Consider the following 17911-nt stretch of genomic DNA (forward strand, 5'->3'; position numbering starts at 1 on the left):
ATACCAAGTGCATTGCTGTACTATCAAAAACACCGCGTAACATCTATGTGTTGACACATTACTTTAAATGCGAACCGAATTCTCTTACAGAATCTGTGTGCATTTTTCCATGAATTTTATAGAAAATTTTACTCGGAATCTGATTTGGTGTCCTTAAAGATTTCTAAACATAGCCTCAAAAGTCAATTGAGTAATCTGACGGAACGGGTTTTTTGTGATGGATTTTGGATTCGTATAAGCACTAATTGGCCAAGAGTAGTGAAATTGCTACGAAATCTCTCATTTTCAGCAGGGCCGGATTTACTTAATTGCCGCCCTCTTCTCATTCGTTTTGAAACATCAATAAAAACCATCAAGTGAACGTGCTGGAGGGGGAGGGGTGCATAAGGCGCGTTTACTCGTGTTGGACATATTTTTTGCGAAAGCCCTGTCAACACTACAAACAAAAGTTCACGGAACTTGGCGCGAAAATTAAGTTCCGTAAACCTCTATCTCTGTGAGGACAAGGCCCTTCATTCATATGAAATGAACGAAAAAATTATGAAAGAACAAACATAAATGTGGTTTAATAATTTTAACCTCCACCGCTGCGCCGCGATGACCGCACTGTGTTAGGCGCAATGCGTGAAGTATTCCTACAGTCTTGTATGTGTTATGCGCTTCACGCCGACCGCTGCTGCACGCACTGTGTTTGACACAATGCGTGAAGTATTCATGCAGTCTTGTAGGCGCTATGCTGCTGGCGGCAGCGACCGCACTGTCTTTGACGCAATGAGTGAGGTATCCATGCAGTCTTGTAGGCGCTGATATGTGTTACATGCCAACCGCCGCGCCGCGCCGCGCCGAGGGTTTCTCCTTTTCATCTCAAGTTCTCGTCATCATTGCTCTCTGCGCCGCGCTGTTCCAGGTCAAATTCCGTGTTCGGTTTCTCTCTTAGTCTTAACTCGACAAATTAGAGGTGCTGTCTATTCTATCATGGAAGGACGACAAAATTAGAAATATACTCTCAGAAAATGAGAGATTTTGTCACCTTTTCTTCTTTGTATATTTTTTTTTTTGTTTCTGAATCCGATTTTTCTTCAAAACTACATATAAAAAAAATTGCAAAATTTGCCGCCCTTTAAATTTACCGCCATAATGGGCCGCGGCTTATATGGCCGCCCCCTAAATCCGGTCCTGATTTTCAGTTTTTCTGACAAATATTTAAAAATTTTGGTTTGAGGGTATGTTCTATAGTTTCGAACCAAACGATATAACGAACAACTATCGAATACGATCCATTAGGGAGTGATTCGGGGACTCACTTTGAGGCGGTGGCGAAGGCGGTGAGGAGGGCCGGGCCGAGCTTGAGGTAGTACTTGAGGGGGCTCTCGCCGATGAGGACGTAGTAGATGGCCTGGGCGATGACGAAGTGGTACAGCGCGAACCCAAAGAGGATCGTGAACGTGAACAGAGCCAGCTGCGAAGCCACCAACCCGAAGTCCGAGATGGTGATGATCTTGCCGCAGATGATGCTGCCCACGGCTAGTGGGGTGAACCTGAAACATAGTCCGAAAAAGCTCATGAAGTGAATATGTCGCCGGCATATGGTAAAATCAGGCGTTTTATCAAATGCCTAGGCAAATAGATTTTAGTGATTTTAGCGATTTTAGTGGTGACGTCACGGAGCGATATTGGTGGTTCGATATCTCTAAAGTCGAAATGTGCCCCAACAAACAAACATAACCTCCAAAATGAAGAATTGACGAAATAATGCTAAAACTAGCCTGAAACCAAACAATTAATCCATGGGACTTTAAAATTATGAAAGCTACTCATTTACCAAAACGTTTGAGATCACAATCACAAGAATTGATTGTAAAATAAACTCGTAATATCATCGACAGTCATCGAGCGAATTCCCCTACCCCCCCTGCCTATATCCCGCAGATTCCTCCATTTTCGTTTGTTGGGGCACGTTTCGACTTTCGAGGTATCGAAATTATAACGAGATGTGACGTCACACTAAATGCGTCTATAGTTAAGTATTTTAACTGAGATTGAAATTCTGATTATTTTCCTCATTTTAGACAAAATAATCAATTGCTCCTGTAAGAAAATCATTTTAGTGAGAATTTGCATCACACAAAAGTATTTTAAACGATTTTTAGCTCCTGAACAGAAACTCGTCTAGAAATTTTCAGCATGTCATAAAATACAGAATTTTTATAATTTCAACATTTAGAAATATGAGAAGAAATTGAAGAGAAAGAGACAAAAAGAGTTCGTAGGTTTGATGAGTTAATTATCCAAAAATAGTGAAAAATCATGAGCTCTTCGCCATAAATTCATTACATTTTGTAGACCGTCAAAATTTGACTATCTGCCTAGGCATTTGACAAAATGCCTGGGCAAATAGTTATATTCTTACTCAGACTGAAATTCTAACTATTTTGCTGATTGTAGGCAAAATAATTTTCTGATCATGCGGACCAAAATCCCCTTTAAAAACTTGCTCCGCACAATCATGAATACGTTTTTTCCACTCCTTATGTGCAAATGTATCTCAAAACATGCAGCATTTCATAAAATTAAAAGTTTTCACAATTTGGACGGCTGAAGAATATGAGGAGCATTTTTGAACGGCAAATACAATGACATAGTTTGTACTTTAACGGATTTTCAGTCTCGAAATATTGAAAATTAGAGAGGTCTTCGCAAACATAAAACACCTCGTAAACTCTGAAACTTTGAGCATCTGCCTAGGAATTTAATAAAATGCCTGATTTGACTATTTGCCTTCGACAAATATGTACTTAAATAAAATTCCTTTTAAAAAGAAAAAAAAAGTGAATATTGCTCCGAGTTTTGGACATTTTTTCAGCAGGCACAGTAAAAGCAAAAATGAAGTTTTAATAAAATGGACCTGGCAGCTTACGAGTGAAAACTTTTCTTGAGTGAGACCTTTATTTTCTTGTAAAATTATTCTTGATCATTCAAACGACTCTCAGATATTGATTGCGTAATTAAGAACCAACAAAACTTTTATCCTTTATCATTACGAAACGGACCTCAGTTGACAATGACAAAGAGCCTTCTAAATAACAATTAGATTTGACGCGTTCATCAATGAGTTGTGTTGCATAACCTAGTATTTTGAAGGGGTTTTATAAAGCGACATCGACAGAACATCGTCACCTCATGCAGTCACGCGAGGACCGAGGTCCCGTTGCGACGGCATGCATGCATGGCACCGAACTACATTTTCAGCGTTTCCACGTTTCAGTGAGGCAGCCCATCAGGAAGTAAACTTATAAGTGATGCAAAAATCAATGCAAAGATATGTGATACAATGGTCCATCAAAATGGAGAATCTTTAATCTTTTTTTTTATACTCAGAAAAATTCCACACTTTTCATTTCTACTGACGGCGCAGATTTTTCATTCATCTGCGAGATAATCAAGAAGTATTGAGTCATACACCTAGAGAAACAAATAAAAAATGTGGAATTTTATAATAATAGTCATACCAGATGACGGCATTTAGAATCCTCATCAAAACATCGTAAGTTACATTTAATAGATCCAGAATAGCTCGCTTCTTGCCCTCCATGGTTCCAAGCACTGATCCGAACATTACGCAGAAGCATATTATTCCGAGCATGTTAGTTCCTCTCCTGGAAAATTATACAACATTTTAAAAGTAGATAACAGATTTGTGACAAATCCTGTGTAAAATTCACCGAAGGCGAAGCTAACGCTATCGCTAACGAAAAACTGTACAGATCACTCTGCAAAATCTTGGGCTATTGAGTCAAATTAGAGTTTGACCTGTCCTAAAATACAGTATCAGGCGAAACAAGCTAATCGTAATTTTTAAATGATTATTAAATTCTTTATTTACATAATATGCACTGTGACATAATTTTCAAAAAGTGCAATTCGAAGTTATTATTTAAGTGTAAAAACTCTCCGTGAAACAATTAAGACAAAGGTATCGACACTCGAGAAGGTATAAATCTTCTCTTTTTTCAAATAAGCTTCATCTCACCTTGTATCCACTTTTTTGTCAATCATTCCAATCCTCTTTGTACTATTCGTATACTTTGTGTAAGTCTGAAACAAATTAAAACAACATTAAAGCAATCTTTAAACCCAAGAGCGAGATTCAAATGGATAATGTCTTACGTTTCGCAGTAAGGAACTACTAATTCTAGCTCTTACATAAAAGCACATGTGTCTGCATAGGGAAACTACACGTTGTTTCTGTAAAGAAAGAAATAGTAACTCCTAATTGCAAAATGTAGTCAATTACTGTCATGTGTATTAAAGTCACAAATTGCCAGTGATTGCTAATTTCCTGTGACATACACTGAAAAAAATGAGTTAGCGTCAGATGACTAAAAATGGTTTCTATACACTAACTCATATTGTGTGATTTGGACACACATGATTTTTGGTTTCTGTACACTAACCACTATTAGTGCTGGGAACTAATTCTGCTACTCTAATTCGCATTCGGTAGGGTTGGGTCAACCTAACCTCAAAACTGAGAGAGGAGAAAACGGCTTAGCGAATGATAACTGGACAATACTTTCAGGAAAAGAAGATTTCTTAAAAGATGAGAGGTAAAAATCAACTGACCGGTTCCAAATGAACGACAGAGGAAAGGAATATCCCATAGGTATGTGCAAGTAGACAGAATTATCCTTTAGAGAGACACACACTCACACATGAAACGGTAGCGAATGTTCACACTGAATAAACATATCTCGTCCGAACACTTGAGATATTCTTTTGAAATTACGGGAGAACACGAACTATAGAAGTAAGCAGTAAGTTCACAGATTTTCGTAAAATATAAACTGAACGCGGAACGCTTTAATCGCAATTTAATACAGAAGATTGACGACTCCAACGAATATCATGCTTGTTTACGTTTTGAATCGAACAGACGATTTCTAACCTTAACAGGTTTATTTATGTTGCTTTCGAACGTTTTCAAGAAAGAGAGGACACTATAAATCATACCGGGAGTATTTACATTGTCAAACGAGCCCGAAATTTCACATTTTAATTGATTTTCACGAGCTGACGCGATTGAGGCTGTTGTACCGACGCCACTTTTTCGAAACTAAATAAATGTAACGGACAATGTGGCAGTTAGTGTTGAGGGCGAATTAGTTTGACCCGAAGGTGAATTTGTCTTACCACAGCGCTAATTTTACAGCTAGTGCTGTTTTCCAATTCTGGTTCGCGCTCTAGTAAAGTCAAGTCAGCGTATGAAGCGAATTGATTGGTGCTTCAGTACAATAAATTAGTTCTGAAGCCTAATTTTGATTCTACTTGGCGAGAACTTACCAAATTAGTTCTCAACGCTAACTACTTTTTTTTCAGTGTATCTACAAAAATACGCCAATTTACTGAAGCTCTTTCATTAATACTTAACACTTTTTTCTTTCCTTGATTATTTCTTTTAAAAAACTTATTTTTGTAACTAAATTGTTTCATTGTGATGCTCAATTTCGAACATAATTTGCAAAAAATAAGTCTGAAAAATTGTGCTTTCAATTAAATACTGAATACTTACAGATTCCATCGTTGCAGCAAACAAATTATCTGGGAACAGGTTTCTGTAAAACATAAGAAAAGTCTTTTAGTTACAATTAATTTAAGGTACAATATAGCTTTAAGGACTTACAATTTTCAGTAAATCGGCAATTAGTGATGGTAACGACCCCCCCCCCCCCCTCTCCCTCTTTGCCGAATTTTTATATCTCCATTCACTCAGATGGCATGGAATTTAGGAAAACCTCTCTGCAACATGGGTCCCACAGCTCTGAAACGGTTATTGCCTACCAGCTTATTGAAGGCGAACAGTGGCGAGGCGTGAATGATCGATTATCGATATTTTCCCGTTTGAAGTTATGCTAAATAATCGATTATCAAGGTGTTCACCGTTAGTTTAAGAAACTAGCATCAGATTGCTTAAATTCGTACCTTGTCTAGTGGTCCATTCCTGTCATTCTTTATTTTTTAAATGGGAAACTACTCAACGGCAAGCCTTGAAAACTGCCGTGACTTTTCTTCTTTGTACAAAGAAAACTCTGCAAACACTTCAAGGAATGATGCCGATTTGTTCTCCTTCAAAAAAATAAAACAGGAGCGGAAATTGTCAAACACCACAAACGAGATATGCGATTATGGACCTGCACCGTCGAAATGGTCCTCTTACCTTCCGATGTCTAAGAGTCCATCCAACACATCTTGCTGGTTGGAATCGAATTGTTTTGAGACCTGCGCCTTTCTCGATGGATCTCCGGGATGAATGAGGAGTACAAGTATAATTCCCATTGCGACATTGATAAACGTCGTGACAGTAAAATAGACTATTGTGCGCACTGCGATTTTCCCGTTTTTCTGAATATTCAGAGAGGCAGTGCCTGAAACAAAAATCGACGATTTCAAACATTGAACTTTACGATACAGAGCAATGAAATGCATCTTAATGCGTAGTTCAAAGAGTTTCTGTTTGTAACCTGATATCGCCTGTAAAACTTTCAGAAAATGTAACACAGCACGGATTACACCATTGAAAATTTCCTTACATGTATTTGATATGTAATGGAAGAAAAACTATATACTCCCATTTTCAAAATTATCTGTAAAGACGTTAATATCCTGAGACGCTGAATGACATAAAATTATACTAACTAACTAACTAACTAACTAACTAACTAACTAACTAACTAACTAATATTGTTCATCGATATTTATTGTAATGATTCTTTGTATGAAGATTCCGTAACAATTTCTAAGTAATGTTGATTTTGAATTAAAAAATTTACAGTTTACGGGTACGTGAACTGTGAAGCACCCTAGTCTTGATACGTTTTGGTACTCTGAGGTATACAATGCCGATGAATTATGAATAATATTTATGAATACTTTTCCTTGAAATTTTGATACAAATTTGATTACATTGCGAAGAAAATTATTTGAAAACTTGAGGAGGAATATGCAATTATTTTACTACACGAACAAAACGTGAGAACGCCCAGCTCTAATGTCGCTTCTCCTCAAAATGGCATAACTCGACGCCTTCCTGACATGAGGGCTTAACTACACTTTGCATTAAACCACCCCGTTGTCTATGCAATTTAATGTTTTTTCAGGGATATCTAGATGTGTCATTACGCTCCTTCATTAGCCGGACAACGAACTGAACTACATTTTTCAAAAAGGAACTTTAATTTCCGGCTACTTCGTAAAAGAACTTAAGTGCGCAGGGAAAGTGACGGTGCATACGTTGCTCCTAAACTGCACCAGAAATGATAGTTCTCAATTGCAAAATGTAGTCCAACTGACCATGAGTCGCTTTGTTTGCTCAACGAAAAATTGCTTCCGAAATTTCCAGAAAAAAATTTCGTCGGTCAGTAATCGCGACTCCTCATTCCGAGTCTAAAGCTCCATCGCTGCATTCCGTCACGTTATTATCAACCATTTCACGCTGGAAGTTTTCGTCCATTGAGCATCCAAGCCAAGCGTACCTACATCTCTCGCTGGAGACTGGATACTTGTCCATCTATGCGCGTGCGCAGTACAACGAGAGTTTCTCGGCGCGCATCGCGCTCGTGAAGACAGAATAGGAATACTACCGTGCCAAGGAAAAACACCGTATGAACCTTCAGGCGTTGCCAAATTAACTTTGATAAAACACGAATTTCCTGGTTAACTTTTGAACATTTTCCTTCCAATTTTTCTGATAATTTTTCTCGCAATTTCACCTAGAGTTCCTGAAAATTTCAAGGAGATATATCAATAACTTTCCTCAAAAATATACGTTTTATCGAAGGAAATTTGGCAACTGTCAAATGTTCATAGGGCGTTCTTCCTTAGCACGGCAGACTAGAACTTACCAATGATTAAACTAGTGGCGACGAACGGCAGGATCAACAGCTTTAGCGCTCGCAAGAAGATTTCTCCTGGGTAGGATATGACGGTGATTGTGTCTCTCTCCAGCTCAAAGGACCGTAACGAGCACCCTAAGACAGAAAAGAACGGATACATGAACTGGATTGTACTGCTAAAATCCTGATGAAAACAAAGTGAAATACAAGGAGAAAAACGTTCGTTATGACGTTCGTTAAAACGTTAAAAATTATGAAAGAACAAACATAAATGTGGTTTAATAATTTTAACTTCCGCCGCTGCGCCGCGCTGACACTGTGTTCGGCGCAATGCGTGAAGTATTCCTACAGTCTAATATGTATGTGTTATGCGTTTCACGCCGCCCGCTGCTGACAGCAGCGACCGCACTGTCTTTGATGCAATGCGTGAAGTATCCGTGCAGTCTTGTAGGCGCTAATACGTGTTACATGCAGACCGCCGCGCCGAGGGTTTAAGTTCTCGTCATTATTGCTCTCTGCGCCGCGCTGTTCCAGGCCAAATTCCGTTTTCGGTTTCTCCCTTCGTCTTAACTCGACAAATTAGGGGTCCTGTCTATTGTATCACAGAAAGACCACAAATTTAGAGATATACTCTCAGGAAATGAGAGATTTTGTCACCTTTTCTCGTTGGTATCTTTTTTCTCTGAATCCGATTTTGCCTTATAACTACATTTGAAAAAATAGCAAAATTTGCCGCCCCCTAAATTTGCCGCCATCGGCCGTGGCCCATGTGACCACCCCCTAAATCCGGCCGTGCCTAAATAATTAAAAATTAACGAGTGAACATTTAGCAATTTTGAAATCTGGTCGCGTTCTTTTGTTTTGAGAACAACGAATGCACTTAACCAGTATCGAGTATGTGATTCGTGACGAAAAGCAAATTGCATTCCTCATGCTCAGCGATTCGTTTGAAGGTCTTGTGAAGTATGTCTCATGTTATTTAGTCCTCAATCCGACATCAGAACGAATCATTTAAGCGTGTCAGCGCCATCGGTGTACGCATGGGAGCAAGAAAGAAGCCATTCCAGTGCACCTTCGGGCCGTTTTAAACTTCCTCAAAGTGCCGCGAGGAATTGTCAAGTTTCATGCTAAAAATTACTTTTTAAACTTTCGCAATTACATGGATTTGACGGATTGTTTTGCGAGGCTTATTGCAACCGTGTCGCGGCGCCGCCTTTATCTGATTACGGTGACAAACGAGGGCAATAACAGTTACATCATTTCAAAAATGTGAATAACGATGCACAAATTGCTGAACTTGATTATTCTCGATGATGAGGCTGGCTCGAATTTTTGCATTTTTAAAAAATCTCAGTATTTTAAAAATAATGTTGAAATACTGCTGATATACAGATAAAAACGAACTGTGACTTCGAAAAAAGCTGAAGCCTTGAGCGTGTATTTATTCTTTACCGTCAACCATATAGTTAATTTTAACCCGTTGAATCCTGGCGATCCATATTTTTAGAACAAATTTTGAAAGTACTTTCGAATTCTAGGAGGCTCCCAATATTTTTGACGTATTCTCATACGGATTCATATTATATTTAAGTACCACAAAAAAGTTGTTTTTTTGTTTTGTTTTTTTTTTTAGATTTTCCTCATCATTCCGGCACCGTATACGCACCACTCAACAATGTTCATTTTTAAAGAGCCCATTCAATTGAAATTTCTATGAAAATGAAATGAGTCTTCCGAATTTTATTATGTTTCGGGTGTAAAGGATATGAGTGACTCACCTAAGATTCCTCCAATGATGACTCCAAGCAGGGTATAAATTAGGAACTTCTGTTTTTTGGCTTCGCCTAGGATCCGATCTTTGATTGGGGTCCCTTGACCCTCCTCAATATCGGTAGCCATGGCCTCGTCCACCGGTACCTGAAAGAAACAAATCCACCAATTTTAAATCATGTCGCAGCGAGCACTGAGATAGAAATTTGTTTTCGCTCGAAAAATCTTCTTCCCCGCCTGTTATCAAACATGAATTCGCGTAATATAAGTCAGAAGCTCCCCACGTCATCAGGTCGGGGTTTGCATTGTTTTTGTAGTATTTCCGCGATTTTATCAATTTTTCGAGCGCGTCAAGTTTTTAGGGCGATTCGAAATGTAAAAATTGATCAAGGTCAGCTCCCATACAATAAAGATAAATGGAATCGGTTATACACGGTTTTGTAAGTATACTCTCAGTATTCTATGATAGGTAATAGGTATGCTAATTTCTCAGATTTGTCAACAGGTTGGTGAGTTACGTTATTTTTTCGCTCCACATAACGCGTCTTCAAATTCGAATTGGGCAAATTGAAAGGTTTTGCCGAAAAAGGTTTTGAATTGGGTCACTATGAAGTGGATAGATTGCATCCATAAATAAATGGAGAGATGCCAACTTGAAAATATATCTGCCCCTTTAGATTCCAGGGGTCGCAAAGCGCCCTAGTGCATACTATTGAAGCGACTACTAGACTTAAATTAAACTATCAAAATGTACGAAAAGGTATCGAACTGTTGCCAGTTATGCTCTTCCTTGCGTTCAGCCTATAATAGCGCGCCGACGCAGAAGAGTCAGTGGTATAAGGTAAAATGCAATCAATTTCGTCCAAAGAGTTATGACACGCATTGATTTTTTGTAGCCCGCCTTTAATTTTTTATAGGAGGAAAGTCAGTTGACTCCATTATGAATTTATATCAGGACAAAGAGACTAAGAGCGATTGACTATTTGACTACAAACAAAACGGTTTCGAATGTAAACATGAGGGTAAATTATTGAGGGACCGAACGGCAAAGAGCCTAATTTCATGAAATACAAGTGCTCTCTACCGCTAAGCGAGTTCCAAGAAAGGAACAGGAAATGTTTCAATCATTAAAATTGTATTGTTTGTATGAGAGTGATAATGGCAAATGAGTCAATTTTTGCGCGCATTAGATGGGCCTTTCGACAGATGTGCACAGTATTGATTAATCACCTTTTTTTTTAAAGTTCGTCCGGAAGGGGAGTTCCCGCATCCGATATCAATGAATCGGTCAGAAACACGCCGAATGATGTCTTCTACATAGTTAGGAAACGGCATGATTCCTCCCATCATTTATCTGGTTTCGATCAATTGGAACATGTATACAGTAACGCTACGGGGTGATTCATCAAATGATGTCAGGAAGTTTTCCTGATTTCTTTACCTATCCGTCCTAGAACCCTTCTCCCTCTCATACTCCTCTTCAAAGAGGTTTATTCGATGATCTTGGACTCTCGTCCTCCTTTCCTTTGAGCATCTGACGTCATATTGTAATGGGTCCGCTGTTGTCGCTGAAGGGGGGCGCGCAGCTCAAATGGAGAACTAAGGGAGAGAACTCAGGGTGCTTCGAAAACTACACTTTTATTCATACTTTTATCCACAGATTTATCCTCACATCAGACGTAAACGCAGATAGAACGCTGTTGGTACGAAGACCTCACTTTTCCGCCCGTCCCATAGCCTCGGGTCCACGCCCAACATCCGGCACACTTCTCGCCCAGTTTTCCCAAACAAATTGCCCAATTTCGGTTCCGAGGCGCGGATCACACCATCAACATCACCAGCAACTCTAAACAAATGGTCCTCCGTGCACATTTCCAGCCTCTCTCACACTCTGAGACCAAAGTCCGCCGGCCCGGAAATGCGCGCGGAAACCCACCTGCCCACAGCCCCCGGTGGTTTTTTAGGCCTTTTTGCCCCAGGCATCACAATATACTTAAACATTTCCGTGTTTAAGGTTGCTTTGAGTTCGGTCGGATCAACCATGGGGACATAATTTATCGACCAAATTTTTGGTTGACCAAAATCAGGTTACTCTGAGACGTCTTGGAATAAAGTCAAAGCCCTGCTGAATTAATGTTCTCGTGTTTCTCTCATTTTCACACAGAGATCGCGACTTGCGGGTAGCTACCACACTAAACTGTCACCAATGTGATCCAGATTCGATCCTGGCGGCTTGCATGCGCTTGATTTTTAACGAGATTGCAAATTTTCAACCCAAAGTTTCGGCCAATGTAACCGCAAGATTTGATCAATGTAACCCAAAGAAAAAAAGGGGAAAAAATATTATGTGCTTTACTTCTCACACAGTCGTTTCCCCAAAAGAGCGAAACTAAATTTCAATATGTCGAATATTCCCTCGCTAATTATATTCATATCAGAATAATCTGCGCATTTCTGACCGAGATTTTCACTGATTTTTCTTCTAATATCATACAAAAACCAGACTTTGGACAACAATTGCATCCTGAGTGCATTCTTATTGGAAAAACTTGAAATTTTGCGATTTGCAACGTTGAAATGCAGTGACCTTCCTTCTCAGAGAAACGACGATATTTTCGTCAAAACGGTTACTTTTCCTTACTATGCGCATATACGACTCTTGAGTGTGGTTTCCTTTTGCAAACTCCTAACAACTTGGTTCCTCGTAGTAGAACTCAATCCAAAAGTCCAGCCTGCCCGAAAACCTCGTGTAAATTCGCAAAAAAACTGGCAACCCCGGCTAAAGTCGAGGAAATTTGATACATCTCGCGGTATGTACGGAACACACTACACACCTTGCATGGCTCGTGCGGACTTACACAAGCCCCCGATCAGAGCCAGGATCCGCCGTAGCGGGTCAATCGATAATCCGGACTAATAGTCACTCTTTGGAACCTTGAACTTGGTCTCGTCCATTCAAATTTCACGGTCCTATTCAAGGGCCGTGCTAAGGAAAAACGCCGTATGAACCTTCAAGCGTTGCCAAATTTCTTTTGTTAAACACGAATTTCCTGGTTTTGTGAGTATTTTCCTTCCAATTCCTCAGATAATTTTGTTCGCAATTTTACATAAAGTCCCTGAAAATTTCAAGGGAAAATACTAATAAATTTTCTTAAAAATAAAAATTTTACTAAAGGAAATTTGGCAACTCTCGAATATTCATACGGCGTTCTTTTTCAGCACGGCAGTATTCAAGGGCCGATTGGCTGCGGTCCCTTCAATATACCGACGAAAAAATGGATTGGGGTAGACTGGCAGCAATGGCGAGACGAGCTTTGCGATGTATCGATTGGTCTAACATTTAAGCCTATGGAGAAGGATCGATTAACAGGTTTTCGGAACGAACTCCTTAATAGTCTATTCTTTAGCATAGCTTCAAATGGGGAAATATCGATAATCGATAATTCACGCTTCGCCACTGACTGGCAATGACTAGCGGATTAGGGTAATGAGGTTTAGATTGAGAAAATTCGGCACTGGCTTCTCTATTGTTTTGCAAGAACGTGTCTGCTATTGTTCCATTCTCGTGGTTCCGAGAAGTGCAGGAGGATGAATGAACTTGCAGTGTGCAAAATTCGAAGAGTGTGATTGAGCGAAATAATTATCGATTCACTGAAGTTGGCAACACCGTTTTTCCTCCGTTTATATATCAATTATGATTATCGATTTCAGGTGAGAGGGAGTTAGTTAGTTAGCTTTTACGTACTAGAGACATTCAGCAACTTGAGCTATTAATGTCCTTACAGGCTGTTTAACTTAAAAGCGATTGTTTTACATTCATTTAAATGGAGAAAGCTGTTTCTTAGCTGAAGGGAATAGGTACCAGGGCCGTATTAAGGGGGTGGCCAGTGGTCACATGGGCCGCGGCCCACGGCGGCAAATCTAGAGGGCGGCAAATTTTGCAATTTTTTTAAATGTAGGTATAAAAAAATATCAGATTTAGAAAAAAACATTACAAACGAGAAAAGGCGACAAAATCTCTCATTTCCTGGGAGTATAGTAATTTTTAATTTTGTCGTCTTTCAGTGATAAAAGAGACATCACCTTTAAGTAGTCGAGTTAAGAGAGAAACCAAACACGCAATTTGGCCTGGAACGGCGCGGCGCAAAGAGAAATGATGACGAGGGCTTGAAATGAAAAGGAGAAGCCCTCGACGCGGCGGTCGGCATGTAACACATATTAGCGCCTACGAGACTGCATGAATACTTCACGCATTGCATCAAACACAGTGCGGTCATTGCGGTCAGCGTGAAACTGATAGCGCCCACAAGAATGCATGAATACTTCACGCATTGCGCCAAACACAGTGCGGTCAGCGTGAAACGCATGGCGCCTACAAGACTGCGTGAATACTTCACGCATTGCGCCAAACACGGTGCGGTCTGCGCGGCGCGGCGGCGGAAGTTAAAATCATTGAACCACATTCATATTTGTTCTTTTATAATTTTTTGTTCATTTCTTATGAATGAAAGGCCTTGTCCACACAGAAATAGGTTTACAAAACTTAACTTTTGCTAATAGTGTTGACAGGGCATTCCCAAAACATGTGTCCAACACGAGTAAACGCGTCTTATGCACCCCTCCCCCGCTGGCACGTTCACTTGATGGTTTTTATTGATGTTTCAAGACGAATGTGAAAAAGGCGGCAAAATACAGGCGGCCCATGGGCGGCAAGTGGGTAAATCCGGCCCTGATAGGTACTGAGAGAAATACAAGGAATCTGTTCTGGGTTAATAGAAAGAAAGCGTAATTGATTTTGCCAATCTAGAAGAGTCTTCGTGGACAGTCTGAATTTGAAAAATACTACTTGGAAAACTAAGCTGGTGCTTCTCTTGAAAAAAGGAAAAATAATACGATTGTATAAAAAATAATTGTTTTGTTTGATCAATAAATGAATAAAGTTCAGCTTTTGGAAAGAATTTAAGGAGAAAGTATAATTTTTCAGGAGTTTTGCTAGTCCAACAACAAATTGCCATTTGTTTTTGCAACAAGTTTGCAACGACGAATTGGAGGTATGATCCTTTTGCTTTGTATCGACTAACTTTGGAAAGCCTTGGATCTGAAAGATCTGAGTCACTCGGACTGAATATTTTTCTTTCCACTTTTCTTTTGTTACCTAAGGAGGAAAGAGAGTTTTTTCTCTGCAATGCAATGAGTCTTGGTCAAAATCAACGCTAGTTATTTAGTTAGAAATAAATTACCAAGAGCTGCAAAAAATGAAGGCGGGTTTGGTATTTTTCACTTGCTCCCATAGTATCAATGTTGTTCACACACACAAAACAAATGAAAACCCGTGAAATTCAAGTTGAAGTTTACTCCCTCAGCGCACACCCGGAAAACCCATCTGAGCTGACGCAACGACGAAGTACTCATTTACTCATTTCCACGAATGGCCAAGAAAACCTACATGACCTGCATTTAAAGTTCGACAGGTGTGTAAACAAAATTACGCGTCGAATACGCGTCAAACACAGCCCAAAATTTGGAAACGTCTGTTTTGCGTAGGACTGACGCACGCGGTTAAGCAGCAATCCCTGCGACTTTTCTGTCGTCTCTTCCGGGAGAACTCCCCGAAATTTTCCGCTTACCTAACTCTACTTCCGAGTGCTTTTTAAGGAGAAAAAGACACCCGTGCTTATGAAAAAGGTTTTGAAACAACCATCTTGGTGAACCTCCCACAATCCTTTTTCCTGCCTCTCACCTTTTCGAAGGAACTTTAATTTCTCTAAATACAACGTAACAAGTACCCAACTCCGTCAGAAAATATGTAGAATTCTGAAAAACGAAGAAAACTCAATTCAGCTCAGAATTTTGTTTAGAAGAAACTAATCCGGGTGCATGTTTTCTATTTTTTCGTCCGACACTGCACCTACGCGGATTTGGCCTACGACATGAGACCTACTCACGTATGATCTACAAATTTTGACCTACAATTTTTGGTTACGCCCTATGAAAACGCGAGAAAACAATATAATGCAGTTGAGATTTTTCAGCAAGTGGTAAAAATTTGCGGCGCATGTTACGCAGTTCCTAAGAAGAGCGCCGTGGCTATAAAAAAGTGGAACTTCTCGGTCATTCAATGGTGAAGTATGAACATTTTTAAACCTTGAAGTCGGGCATTTTTCAAAACGAATTCGACATTAATCCGCGCCTACCTTATTGATTTTAAATTAAAGCCAAATTTTTATCGGCAGAAGTTGAATCAGAAGAAGTAAAGGAACAAGATGAAGAAGAAGAGGATGGAGACGAAGATGAAGAAGAAGATGATGAAGAGGAAGAAAAAGAGGAAGAAGGAGAAGAAGGAGAAGAAGAAGAAGAAGAAGGAGAAGAAGCATAAGAATGAGAAGAAGACGAATAAGAGAAAGTAGGAGAAGGAGGAGAAGGAATAGGAAGAAATAAGGATAAAATATCCACGTAACCCTAAAAATCACTTTCCAGCATCCAGAACTTTCACTGATTTAGAATTGGGCAGTTTTCAAAAAAAGGCACTCAAATTTTTACTCACCCTCTTCATCTTCTGTCCTTGAAACATGAGTTCAGGGGAAAGGGAGTAAACCCGGGGCTGGATGGCTTGAAGGAGCAGCGAAAGGGCCGGAGAAAGGGCGCGAAGTCTGGGGGTTGTAAGGCACGTTATCACAGCATGGCAAGTCACGTTCCCCTGATACCCGCGGCGATTACTGAGCGGCACCCGCGTATATTTCTCCGCGCCATGTCGCGACTGCCCAACCACGCCGCTGTCGCCGTTACACGGGTCCTAGCAACGAAATCCGAGTCGCGACCGTGCTGCCGTCTGAATGCCAGAATTGCCTCAATTTCGCCAAATTGGCGTCCAGGTTGTTGGAAAAAACGGCGATTCTAAGTTCGTAAAATCCCTGTAGTTTTTAATATAACTAACTAACTAAAAAGTTGCTCTTATAGCGCTTCTGTGCGCTCTGCGACACCCAACCGCTAGAGTACCTGTATAGCGAGAGTGTGGACGGATGTGAAACTCCGAAAATCTATCAGACCTTCACCGATGCTTTCTGCGAATAAAGTTAGGGCCCAGAAATGCAGCCAACCTACGAATTTCAATTACCCAGAACGATTTACTAATACTATTGTTAAGAACCGTCGTTTATAAAGCACTTATTTGACTCAGTTTTTGCATAAATTTACTCGTTTTTGCGGAAGAACGCTCATTTCTGTACATTCTTAGCCATCTTGGTTAGAATTGGAATCTGCAGACTGGCAGTGAAATTTTGTGTGTCAGAAGTTTGTTAGAAGGATGACTGCACTTTTGGGCCCTAAGACCTCCATGAAGCGATCTGTCCAGTGTCCATACTCTCGCTATACAGGTACTCTACCAACCGCCACTGATAGCGATCCTGCCAGAGCTCCTCATTTCCTGCCTTATTCCCTCAATCCACGATTCGGCAGGGCGTCCTCTACGCTTTCTGCCAGGGGGGACCCAATCCAGAACCTTCTTAGGCAACCTATCATCTGGCATCCGTTGCACATGACCATACCAGACAAGCTATTTTGTGAAAATGTCATGCACTATGTTGTTTTTGACGCCCATAATTTCACGGATCCTCTCATTCCGAACGTGAAGAAACGGTTCAGTTGAATCAATTGAAGAAACGGTCCCAGGATATTCTTAAGGCAACCGAAATGGACCACTGGCGTGGATCGGCCGGAGTGTCGAGAAAGGATTTTTAATATACATGGGCGTTAAAAAAGTAAGGATCAAAAGCTCTGAAGGCATAATTGGACCGAGTTCATCACGAAGGAACCAACCCACTTTAAGTTGAAACTGAGAAAAAGAGGTTTGAAGTTTTATTCCTCATAAGATTCAATGAAGAAAATGAACTTTAACTCCTCTTTTCACAAACTAATTTCTGTTTTTCGATTTTCAGTTTTTGGCAATTGACATTCTTATCCCAATTTTTTCGAAAATGTGGGTTGGTTACTTTTTGATAAACTCGTTCCAGTTGGAGGTCGTTTGATCATTATGTAAACTGCTAAAGGGATGATGGGGGTCAGAGCTTGCCTTAAAGAGGTCTCAAATGGAGGAAATGGTCATACGTCCAGTCTTACGGAAGTCTTTCTCTTTGAAAACAAGCTTCGAAACTTCTCTTATTCTCCAACTTCCCTTTTATTTTTAGGAAATAAAGTGATAAAATGTACTGAATATACTTGAAATGCCGTATGGGAGATTCTGAAATTTTAAAAAA

The 17911-nt window shown here is 40.0% G+C and overlaps 1 protein-coding gene across 4 annotated transcripts in view; it reads right to left on the reverse strand.

The window, feature by feature from the left end:
* Window positions 1-17911, reverse strand: part of LOC109032759 (excitatory amino acid transporter 2) — a 63511-nt gene that overhangs the window by 6219 nt on the left and 39381 nt on the right. For 2 of the 4 annotated variants that reach the window (XM_019045040.2, XM_019045038.2), the window contains exons 2-8: window positions 9668-9806; window positions 7899-8024; window positions 6215-6422; window positions 5570-5612; window positions 4031-4095; window positions 3510-3656; window positions 1305-1538 (exon numbers count right to left, since the gene is read on the reverse strand). In XM_019045040.2, coding sequence (XP_018900585.2) covers window positions 1305-1538; window positions 3510-3656; window positions 4031-4095; window positions 5570-5612; window positions 6215-6422; window positions 7899-8024; window positions 9668-9788 — 944 coding nt within the window. In that variant the 5' untranslated portion in view covers window positions 9789-9806. Of the gene's footprint in view, window positions 1-1304; window positions 1539-3509; window positions 3657-4030; window positions 4096-5569; window positions 5613-6214; window positions 6423-7898; window positions 8025-9667; window positions 9807-14899; window positions 14966-16203; window positions 16450-17911 lie in introns of those variants that run through there. The other 2 variants (XM_019045039.2, XM_019045036.2) reach the window with 2 other exon arrangements.

Source organism: Bemisia tabaci, chromosome 7 (assembly GCF_918797505.1).
Source record: "Bemisia tabaci chromosome 7, PGI_BMITA_v3".
In the NCBI taxonomy this organism is placed as follows: Eukaryota; Metazoa; Arthropoda; class Insecta; order Hemiptera; family Aleyrodidae; genus Bemisia; species Bemisia tabaci.